The following is an 11616-nucleotide window of genomic DNA, read 5'->3' as shown; positions in this document are numbered from 1 at the left end:
TTTCAGTCAGAACAAGTTTGCCCTCCTCTGGATACTTTCTGTATTGTTTTGACTCGCAGCTCATTTTATCTGAAGGATCCACGTTGTTTTGGATAACAACATATCCAATGCTTATTTGCGCCAAAGCTGTTTTACATGTTTGTAATCCTGAATTCTGATAACATTCTGATATTTTAAAGCTGAACACCACACTTTCCTTTGGTACAACTTAACTACACTTTGAGTGATGTTGATCACCAAAAACAATTTTGCAGTGAACATAATTAAGTTTATGTGTATGGGTATTTAGTAGAAACTTTTATCTAAAATCTGTCTAGATAAATTCTCTCTCTCTCTCTCACTCACACACACACACACACACATATATATATATATATATATATATATATATATATATATATATATATATATATATATATACTGTATAGAAATGCACAGATATAAATGATTTATACAGCTAACGGTGTGAAACATACAGTGAATGAAAAGTAAGATGAAGTGAGTTCCACTTGGATGGTTATGAAAACACCACAAGATATTGTAGATCGGGAATGCTGTTGACATTCTCATAGTCTCACAGTTAGCAGAGATTTTATAGTGCCTCTGCTCAGCTTGACACCTTGCTGTCAGTAGCGGGAAACAGCCCCTGGAATGTGTTTTTTCTTGGACAGCTCTTTGACCTATCAGAGCCCACTACTCAGCTACATCACAAACACTCCAAAAGTGGATGGGAAAGTTCCATAAAATGAATATGTAATATAAATACAGGTTATTTCTAAATATTGTGTCAGTGATATTTCTTGGGGGGGTTGAGGGGTGATTAAAAAAAGTCACAACTGTTAAGGCTGAGAAAACAAATACTATATATTCCATGTGTTTTCTATCTGAAGTCTGCACCGCCCATTGTCTGCAGGCAGAGTGGTCAGCTGTCAGCTGTGTCCCACCTTCATGGCCTCCATGTGTGTTCACTGTAACATTAATAGACAGCTGTAACTTCTCCCATGACGTCGCTGGTTAAGTGCTGAGGCTATCCAGACTGTTGGTCTGAACAAGAGAGAGAGGGCTAAGGTGGTGTACTTACATCCTTTATTGTCTTTGGAAAGAAGTGCTATGCGTATGTCAATGTGTGAGAGAAGGGATTTTAAAATATATATATGGTCGCCCTTAAATAGTTGTAGGGTCTTTTGCACTATCACATTCTTTCTCATTTCTATTTCTGTTTTAACTCTAACTCCAATTTGCAGCCGGACTGCATTTGGCTCAAGAGAACCCAGAAACAACATTCCATTTTACTCATGCCAAATGTTCAGTGTTTTTGATTACTTACATATTTCCTGAATTACCTCAAAAACATTTGAATGTTGTAGGAAAAATGACCAGAACTGGTATAATAATCACCTAGCCTACTTTATGACTATCAGTTGATAAAACAAAACTGATCTCAATGACTGCAGCCTATGAATCTAACACATGCAGATGTAGGCTACACACATCTGAACACCTCTGTCTTCGTACAGCCCTGGAAATGTCAAAAAGATCCTGGCCAACTGAAGCCCTGGGATGAGAAACTTGTGTATATCTGCCAAGCAGCTGAGTCATATTATGACCATACTTTGTTTACTGTGCCATAACTGGGCTTCCACAGTTCCTTCACATTTGGGACTTTCCAGGGAACACAATCAATTCATTATGGCGCAGCTTGGCACAGATTCTGGGCCGTGAACCTAAAGGAGAAAGTGCCACCTCGCATGCCCTCTGTGAGACCGAGACCAAAAGAGATACAGACTGCATGCTGCATTCACACAAGTGCTTGGAAAATAAACTGTGGCCTGTTTTTTTGCAACGTAAAGTATGAATAAAGCCATACACCCACTCCCAGGGGAAAATATGAAGTGGCTGCATCACAAAACGTTCACAACTCATGTTTTAGAAGGACACAAATCTACCCTACAAATAACCTGTATCGCTTTTGAATTGAAAATTACAATTACAAGATTTTTATTGAATGGTGGCATTTTTCTAGCCTGGTTAAAACCAGACTTGCTCACTTTTTGAACAGAGTTTGGGGACTTCTAAACTATTGTCATCCCTTCTCATTGCTGATTGGCCCTTTTTGGGGTCTGATGGAAACGTTAGTGGATCATGGTATTCCAGACTAGTGTCTCCCTGAAAAGAGATCAAGGTGGGCGTGACCAGGCTGGCATTTTACCTCCATAAATTGTGACTTGTTATTTTTCCATCCTTAGGCTTGAATAAGGGAGTGTACCTGGAGGATGTCTCTTAAAAACACACAGGCTTAGTGGGTTATGCTTAGTCATTGGGGATATCGTCAAGACATGCCTCTCAGCTGTATAGGTTAGCCTAGATACACACACAAACACACTGTCAGTGATCCAAAACCCTCAAAGGACAATGTCACCAAGTACAATACAATAAGAGTATCGTGGCAGGGAGACTTTATCAGCAAAACAAGAGGGTGTGATTTGGGATATGCAAAGATTTAGCTTAACGGCCAGGATTGACTCACAGCCACACTTATTGCACGTCACACCAAGTGAGTCACACAAAAATGAACCACACGACATACACACTAATCAATACTACTTTTTGCTTGTATGAATGTATTAGGTCGCACAGCCATCCAATATAGCACACTGAATACAACACACAAGGAATACTATTTATGCTCATACAGTAATAGTTGGCAGGACATGTTTTTTTTTCCTTCTGAAAATATTTATGTAAGTATTTATGGAACAGCACAAAAGAGCATGGAGGACATTTTTTGCCAGAATTTCCAACCAAGGACATTTATCACTCGCTATGTGAACCATGCACAGCATTTCAGTCCAAACATTTCAGTCCAAGTATGAGTCTTCTCTCTGTGAGAGTGACTTTGTGGTTCTTTGACAATATTCAGAGACAAGCTTGTAACTCCTAAAAATGTACGGTCAAAACATAAAAAGCAGCACCAGCGTTTCCACAGCTTGAGTAAATGAATCAGAGTACATACCTTCATTACATAGAAGCATAATGCTACCAAAATCCATTGATTACTTCATCAATAACAAATATTCTTAAAAAAACAACACACACACAAAATGTGTAACACTATTTTAACGGAAGACATATGTGCAATTTTCCTATCCATATAAAGCTTGTCTTGAAATAACATAAATGCACTTCAGGATAAAATAAAGTGACAAACCACTGGTTGTTCACTGTTCATTTTCAATGAGAGTGCGAAGGGAGCTTGGCAACCATAATTTATCCTTTAGTTTCTTTTTAAGTAAACCTGTACAAAAAAAAAGAATAATCTCTCCAGCTTTTATTAGTTTCCTTTGTCCATCCTCTAACTCCACTTTTGTCTGGATCCCTTATGCATGTCTGGACCACATCCCAGATCTGTTGTGGGAGAATCCGTGGGTTTGAGTGGTCACATCAATTGAGTCTGGGTCTGTGGGTTTGGAAACACGAAATAGATGTGTTACAGATGTGTAACCTGACAGAGGAGAAATTATGAAAGCCACATCATACTGTTCTGATGTAGGCTACCATGATCTGATCCTTACACACAACTACTGTAACATACACCTCACATACACACTTTCATTTTTGACTTATTTTCATTTAATTTGACTCTGGTATGTCTTTGGACTATCTGCCTGGAGATACTTTCTAAGTGCATAAACAGTACCCATCTACACAGCATCTAATTCAAATAGTAGAATTTAGCGCATATCCCAAGCGACTCAGATCAATATAGTGCCACCAGCTAGATAAGCCATTTATATTGTACATTACAAATGAAGAACTATTCGGGGGTAGCATACCTATCTTTTGGATAACGTTCATCCTTATTCGGAGCTTATGAAATCCTCCTCGCTACTGCTCTGTTGTGACAGATACCGGTTCCTCCCCGTTTGAACAGCGACGCGGTTTTTGAAGCGCACCAACGCCAGGGCTATCTCAGCATTCCAGGCGGTACCTTCTTGCTGACACCTGAAATCGATCTCCTTGCCTCCACACATCACGATAGTGAAGTACACAAGACCGCGTTTGTGTTCCACGCAGTCCACCGTTTCCATGTGTTCAAAGAGTATATTTTTCTCCTTCAATCCCGGTCCAGCGTTCCTGTCCTTGCGCTTGTAGTCAAATAAGTGCAGTCCGTCTTCTGTCATGAGACAACGCTTTTTCTTCCAAAGCTGAAGCAGTCCGTTGCTCCTTTTCTCCAGGTATCCGTCCTTCATCACTTTACTTGAGTTCATTTTATCAGACATGTAAAGCGTAAAATATGGCACTTACATTCCAACGATGGTATGAGTCTGAAATAACTATAAATGCTGAGTGAGGTATGGAGTTATTCAGAAGTCACGAAACAGTACGTCTAAGCATTTTTATCCAATAAACTTGTTTTTAAATTATGTCGAATTAACTTTCATCATGTCGTTCCCCGCACAACGTGTTCTGCAACATGGTAAACAAATATGGTTATTATAACTTAAACTGTAGACAACCTGATCCGTCGGATGTGCTGGACATGTTTCTACTTGTTCAGGCAGGCTCACTTGACTTATCCTGTTACTGCAGATCCAGCCCCCAGACCGTGACGTCATCTACACAGTCTTATGTTTATATGGCACTGCTCGGAAAAAGGGCGGTGTTGTCTCACAGAGATCCACAATGTGTTCATTCACAAAAGAAGATATGTCTATGTAGGTAAGACTTAATTATGATCGCCGCTACTTCCTGCATTTTTAGTAAACGATTCCCAGGACACCCAAACGCCGGGGCACATGATTGGTGGGCAAGTATCCCACCAAGTTTTTCTTAAATAACTATCTGAATGGTGGCACCAAGGATACCAAGGAGGATGAAATCATTATGGTATGGTGGTCTCAAGGGCCCCATCAACCTAGCCCATAACCAATCAATTGTGATTTGCACCCTCCCGGTAAAAAAATAAAAAATGCAATCTTCAGTTGAGATGTTCTGAACTGCACCATATTTCATGTGTATGATTAACCAGACATCATCTGGGGGTATGTCAAGTCTCGTGGAATTTCATCCATATAAAATAAATGAATGTATATCTACATTTAGTGACTGTACACCCATGTAGATGGTGGATAGATGATGAGAGGATGATGAGAGGAGCTAAAAGGCAGGACTGTCTCACACACTCTCTCTCACAAACATACACACACATAAACACACACACGCACACATACACATGCACGCATGCACACACACTCACATCCATATGCACAGACGCACAACAACAACAATACAATGCGCATCTTGCAGGCAGGCAAAATTGAAAGGTCACGTTGATAGCCTATGACGTCACCTACCGGCAGCAGCACAGGTAGACGAGGCTACCAACTTTACTACTATATTATTTCTTTTATATATAAATGTTTTTGTTCTCGAATAATTGATTCACACGTAAATTTGTAAATGTTTATGTGTAATTTTACGAAGCATTGATAATTTAAATGGCCAATCAAAAGGGCACCCATAGACGCCCCCCCTCCCGCCCCCCGTTTATTTGTGAAACATAAACACGGTTATACCGAGTAAATTGATAACAACACTGTAATTGTCTTTTTCGACTGTCATTCCATTCTTTTCTGACCATACTGACAGGAACTAGGTTAATTAACCACAACGCCAATGCAATGTTTTTTTTTTCTGATGGAAGAGATACATGGAAGATACCTGTCTAAAATGCATCCTAAACACCGGCTTGGGACAATAGGTTAAATAGGTTTTTCTGCTGTTGACTCGTTCACAGTCCTTGGTGGCCCTGTCAGTGCTTTGTAAAATGTTGCATTACTGTAAGATCACAAAAAGTCTGTACAAAATATATGTGAGCATCTGAGCTAATTCTCATTCCCAAACACCCACTAGACTACTCCCTAGTTTCAGTCATCAATTTCTTGCATTTCAACAAAGGTGTTTTAAGTAAACAAGAGCATGGTTTAGGCTACAAAGGCTAAAAGTAAAGACAAATGGACAAGTGGAGACAAATTGACAACCGTGATTTATTATAGAGGATGTACAGGACTGAGCGGCGGTCATATTTTGTACCGCTATGCGGTACATCTAGTTAAGGTAGTCATATCTTCTTTTTCCGTGTGAAACTTTCTCAGTTAGAATTATGTGTGATAAGAAGGGCGCCTCATTACATATGGATTTCTGGATGGGCCTTTTATGTGTGATGCACACTTCAAATCATTGTAAAGGACCGAAGTTAATGTGTTTAATGTTCAGAATCAATCTTTATCCTCTACTGTATGTGTTTTTCTAAACTTTGCTTGTTGCCATATCTCTAACCCTATCTAAAGTGATGATGCATAGTGGCATGGGTGAATGTTTTTCAACTGATATTCAATTCAATTGATAACAATGAATATACACAACGTTGGCAAGACTTTGTCCAGGGAACTCATAGAATAGGTCACAAGACAAGATAATATTGATGGGAGTTGCAAGAATGTTAGGTTATTTATTTATTATTATATAATATATATTTATTATTATTATTATTATTATTATTATTATTATTATGTTATTTATTCTTGTCATGAAACTGGCATACAGCTTACAATAAAGCAGTTAAATTAGTGTTGATAAAAGTGAATTTTCTGCCGTGAGTGATCTGTATGTGGATAGTTTCTAGCTGCCCTCTTTTAACTGTATTTTTGGGGCCAATGTACTGTAATATCTAGATTTTACAAATGCAGTGGGACATGTTTTATTAGTTTTGCTTGAGTTAGCAGTTAAGTTTTCAGTCACATAAAAAAAAAACTAATTGGAGTGCCGTGACAAGAGTTGCTAAAGTATATTTCAGACACCCATTTTTCATGGACTTAAAACAGTGGAGGGTGGCTGTCTTGCATTAAGCTCAGCTCTCTGTTTAAACATAAATATTTTTGCTTCATGTTCCCTGGCAGTTGGAATGTGTGTAGGAGGCAGATGTTAATAGGAGATTTGGCCGAAGTCCTGTGGCTCTTTCGCAACTATTATATTCAGTCACATGTGGGAATCCTCCCCCTCTTCCTCATCCTCCTCCTCCTCTTCCACTATACTCTGCCTATACTCATACAGTCATAATCAGTGTCTGGATGTGCTGCATACTTTTGATATGGGACATATTTCATATATGGTGCATAGACCAATGTTTTACCTTTAAGTAATGCTTTTAGTGCAGTACAAATCTGCGGGGCAAGGACTTTAAAAACAGCCTGATGTTGAGAAGATACATAAGGGCTTAAGGCACTCAGCAGACTTCAAATAATTCCTTGCTCAGGTGCTCTTCTGCGATGGGAGAAGTGAGAATTCAAAGAAAAAAGAATTTGCAGAGGCACTCTGAGGTTGAAAAAGTATAAAAAAAAGCCTTTAATATATCATGGCAAGAATGGGCAGCCGTGGCCCACTGGTTAGCACTCTGGACTTGTAACCGGAGGGTTGCCGGTTCGAGCCCCGACCAGTGGGCCGCGGCTGAAGTGTCCTTGAGCAAGGCACCTAACCCCTCACTGCTCACTGCAGGCAGCTCACTGCGCCGGGATTAGTGTGTGCTTCACTGTGTGTTCACTGTGTGTTCACTGTGTGCTGAGTGTGTTTCACTAATTCACCGATTGGGTTAAATGCAGAGACCAAATTTCCCTCACGGGATCAAAAAAGTATATATACTTATAAGAACTGGTTAAAAGCACATGGGCCTACGAGTTACAGCCTTCATCAGGGCATAGAAACAAGAAGACTGGTGTTGACTTGAACCAAGCGAGCTGCAGTTGCTACAAAATACATAGTAATACGAAATGCCCCTTTAGAAGAAAGACGGCTTGTATATAAAAGTTCCCTGTCTTTACATTTCACCAGGTCAAATTCCTTGTTCTTTCATTTTTTTCGTGTGGAAAAAGAAAAAAAAACCTTGGCAATAAAATTATTCTGATTCTGATTCTTATATAGAAAATGGAGAGCAATAACTCAAAAAAGCAATTTTTTACATTTATTTTTCAACATTAAAAGACAAAGATGAGCTATGGTGCATGATATGACAGAGCATGTTGCACAAATAAGAAATAGGAATTCTCTGGATGTCTTCTGATCTGTTGGGCTTCATTATCAAGGCAGAGAATCTCAAGTGAAAGTCAAAGAGGTGTTTTACCATGTTATATAAGTCACATATTTAGCATAGTGTGATCATGAGGTCTGGTGTAGAGTCATTCGAGTAATATGAATGGAATGTCATCACAGAATATTTGCAAACAGTTTTACTTCCTGATGGGAAGATAGCCTTGATTGGACAAGGTCAAAAGGTCTTTATCCACAAGAGTATTGTATGTATTTGTTGAAATTTCAGCATACAAGATATCTGGAAAAATGGCAGTTTTCATTTTTCGTGACGGTTTCAGATTCATATTTAATATTTTATATTTAATATTCATATTCCCATAATGTAACAATAGGCCTAACTATCTATAGAGTACAGCATAATGGTTTCATAAGGACACTACATAGGTTATTTTGCCCATGTCTCAATCAAATGCTATGGAATGATGTGAAGTATGTTGTGCATTAGATACTGTAAGTGCAGCACATGCTGTAATATTGGTTATTGGATAGGTTACTGAAAAGCTGGAATGTTACTGTTACTGCTAAAAGCTGGAATGTGGTTGACAATTATGACGTGGTTTTTGCAGCAAACAACCACTGTTAGCAGCCAAATAAACTAAAAACAAGGAGAGCATAACAAAGAATTAACACTTTTAAAAACTCTTCAAATGTCATTGGTCCCATAACAGCAAAGGGAAGGAAATGTCATTCATAGAAATTAACTTGAATTTTTAGTGAAATAAAAAATGACTGTGGCTTTGCGTTGGATGTGATATCCTTGTGGTGAACTTTCCCCCCGGGGATCTACTGAGCGTGTGCCAATGCTCCGGCTCCTTGGCCATAGCCAAAGCCTTTAGGTCCAAAGTTTTTGGCATAGCATCCTGCATGACAAATAAAAACATCTGTTATGCACGGCAAAAATATTGGATCATATATCAGATGATGCCTCCTTCAACTGAGAAATGGGTACAGTTGTGTGGTGGACAGTACCTTTGCAATATATTTCTCCATCCTTGTCAGCTAGAGTTGTGGATTCTAGACCTTTGCCACACTTTGCACAGCGGAAGCAGCTCTTGTGCCAGGCCTTTGGAGGATAGGATATTACTGTTAGACTGGTTATCACAACCTCAGACAGCCCATGGTCTATTTACGGAGCTGCTCAATAAATGTTTATGTTTAGTTTATATTAGATGCCTAGCCAAACCACACAAAGTAGTGCAGGCTTGTTATAAACAAAACATGGCACCCTGACACTTACATTGCCAGCACCAATGATTTTCTCAGCTGCGTAGACAGCCTTGCCACATCGGGGACAGCTATCCGAGCCCCCAAACTTTTGAGCAAATTTGGATGGATTTGGGTTATTTGTGGGGCGGTGTTCACCTTGCCTGTGGAAGAGGGGGACATAGACATTAATGTAGTTTTAGTCAAAATTATTATTATTATTATTAATTATTATTATTATTATTATTATTATTAGTAGTAGTAGTATTACCAGGGTATTATATTTAGAGCTTTTAGTCTCGTAAACCCATATTTAGCAGCAAAAAATACATAGACAACATATCAAAAATTTGGACTATTTCATGGAACATATATGTTAATTTTGAATTTCATGCCAGCAACATGCACAAGTTTTACAAATGTTTAGGAACTGAGGAGACAATTTGCTAGAGTTTTGAGAATGAAGTGTTGTCCCATAACTCCCCGATATAGGATTTCACACTCCATTATGCACCATTTGACAATTCTGGACTGCAGAATACACGGCCATCTTAGCACCTGGACTCTTTCTCTATGGAGAAATACTATTTAAATATTTGCAGAATTCATTTTGGCATTGTTTTCCTGAAATATTCAAGGTCTTCCCTGGAAAAGACATTGTCTGGATGGCAATATATGTTGCTCAAAAATTCTGAAATCATTCAGAATTGATTGTGCTTTGTCAAATGCCCATGCTGTAGGCACTAATGCTCCTCCACACCATCATAGATGTTGGATATCGAACTGAGCACTAAAACAAGTTGGATACTGTAGGTTGGATAATAGGGGGCCGCCGTGGCCTACTGGTTAGCGCTTCGGACTTGTAACCAGAGGGTTGCCGGTTCGAACCTCGACCAGTAGGCACGGCTGAAGTGCCCTTCACTGCTCCCCAAGCTCTGCTGTTGTTGCAGGCAGCTCACTGTGCCGGGATTAGTGTGTGCTTCATCTCACTGTGTGTTCACTGTGTGCTGAGTGTGTTTCACAAATTCACGGATTGGGATAAATGCAGAGACCAAATTTCCCTCACGGGATCAAAAGAGTATATATACTTATACTTATACTTAATAATGTATAGGCCCTCTCCTCTTTAGCCCAGATGTCCATGATTTCCAAAAATAATGGCAAATTTTGATTGGTCTAATCACAGGACGTTTTTCCATTTTACCTCAGTCCATTTTAAACAAGCTCAGGCCCAGATGAGACAGTGGTATTTTCTTTATCATGTCTCAATACAATTTTAGCTGTTACAATTTTGGCTGCAGTTTTTGAACTGAGTATCAAACTATGCACATAGACAATGTCAGAGGTTTTCCTGAGCCCATACAATGACAGGTCTGTAAACAGGTCACTGGTGTTGATCCAGTGCCATCTGAGGTCCAGAAGACCATGGCCATCCAATTTGTTTTTCAGCTCTATCCCTTGTTTGCAAAGATTGCTCTGGATTATTTGAATGTTTTAATAATATTATGTCCTGTAGATGACGAACTCCCCAAATACTTCACAATTTCATGTTAAGAAGCATTTAAATAACATTGTCTCATCATTTGTGTACACAGGCTTACACAGAGTGACAAATACCCCTATATCTTTACTTCTAAGCGACCCTGCCTCTCTGAGATGCTCTTTTTCATACCCAATCGTGTTGCCAGTTACCCTAATAAGTTGTGAAACATTCCTCCTTTTGTTTTTTTATCATTACAGAACTTTTCCAGCATTTTATTACCCCCGTCCCAACTTTTTTTTAAACATGTCGCTGGTATCAAATTCAAAATGAACATATATTTTCCATGAAATAGTCAAATTTGTCATTTTCAACATTTGATATGTTGTCTGTGTCCTTTTTGCAACTAAATATGAGTTTAAAAGATTTGCAGATTATTACATTCTGTTTTTATTCACATTTTACACAACGTCCCAACTTTTTCTGTTTTGGGGTTGTACATAATTTACAATTCTGTTCAGCAGTGTCACATTTCTTTCATTGAGTAAAATGGGAAGACATATTAGTTACTACTGTGCATGTGTTAATATGCAAACCCACTAATAATCAAAATCTGTTTTGGAAGAGAGCTCTTACTCGTCGTGCTTGATCCCGAGCGACTCTCCTTTGTCCATGCTTAGGGTTCCAGCTCCTCCTCCGTAGCCATAGCCTTTTGGCCCATACTTCTTGCCGTAGCAGGACTTGCAGTAGACCTCATTTTCATGTACAGCTACTGTAGTGCTGTCCAG

The 11616-nt window shown here is 39.0% G+C and overlaps 2 protein-coding genes across 2 annotated transcripts in view; both read right to left on the bottom strand.

Annotated features, from left to right (window-relative positions):
* Positions 1 to 2596: 2596 nt before the first annotated feature.
* On the bottom strand, positions 2597 to 4566 carry phlda3 (pleckstrin homology-like domain, family A, member 3). Its single transcript, XM_048241562.1, has 2 exons — positions 3834 to 4566; positions 2597 to 3457 (listed from the first exon to the last, which is right to left on the bottom strand). The coding sequence occupies exon 1, from the start codon at positions 4278 to 4280 to the stop codon at positions 3858 to 3860; it is 423 nt and encodes a 140-aa protein (XP_048097519.1). The 5' UTR covers positions 4281 to 4566; the 3' UTR covers positions 2597 to 3457; positions 3834 to 3857.
* A 3438-nt stretch (positions 4567 to 8004) lies between these two features.
* Positions 8005 to 11616, bottom strand: part of csrp1a (cysteine and glycine-rich protein 1a) — an 8206-nt gene continuing 4594 nt past the window's right edge. The window contains exons 3-6 of the mRNA XM_048241123.1: positions 11465 to 11616; positions 9383 to 9512; positions 9115 to 9208; positions 8005 to 9005 (exon numbers count right to left, since the gene is read on the bottom strand). The exon at positions 11465 to 11616 is cut by the window's right edge and continues 17 nt beyond it. Of these exons, the coding sequence (XP_048097080.1) occupies positions 8929 to 9005; positions 9115 to 9208; positions 9383 to 9512; positions 11465 to 11616 (453 nt within the window). The 3' untranslated portion in view covers positions 8005 to 8928. The remainder of the gene's footprint in view (positions 9006 to 9114; positions 9209 to 9382; positions 9513 to 11464) is intronic.

This window comes from Alosa alosa, chromosome 4 (assembly GCF_017589495.1).
Source record: "Alosa alosa isolate M-15738 ecotype Scorff River chromosome 4, AALO_Geno_1.1, whole genome shotgun sequence".
Classification (NCBI taxonomy): Eukaryota; Metazoa; Chordata; class Actinopteri; order Clupeiformes; family Clupeidae; genus Alosa; species Alosa alosa.
This window is presented reverse-complemented; position numbering and strand designations above follow the sequence as displayed.

Coding starts and splice junctions, on each gene's coding strand:
- phlda3 (XM_048241562.1), bottom strand. CDS start 4,280: ATGTCTGATAAAATGAACTCAAGTAAAGTGATGAAGGACGGATACCTG.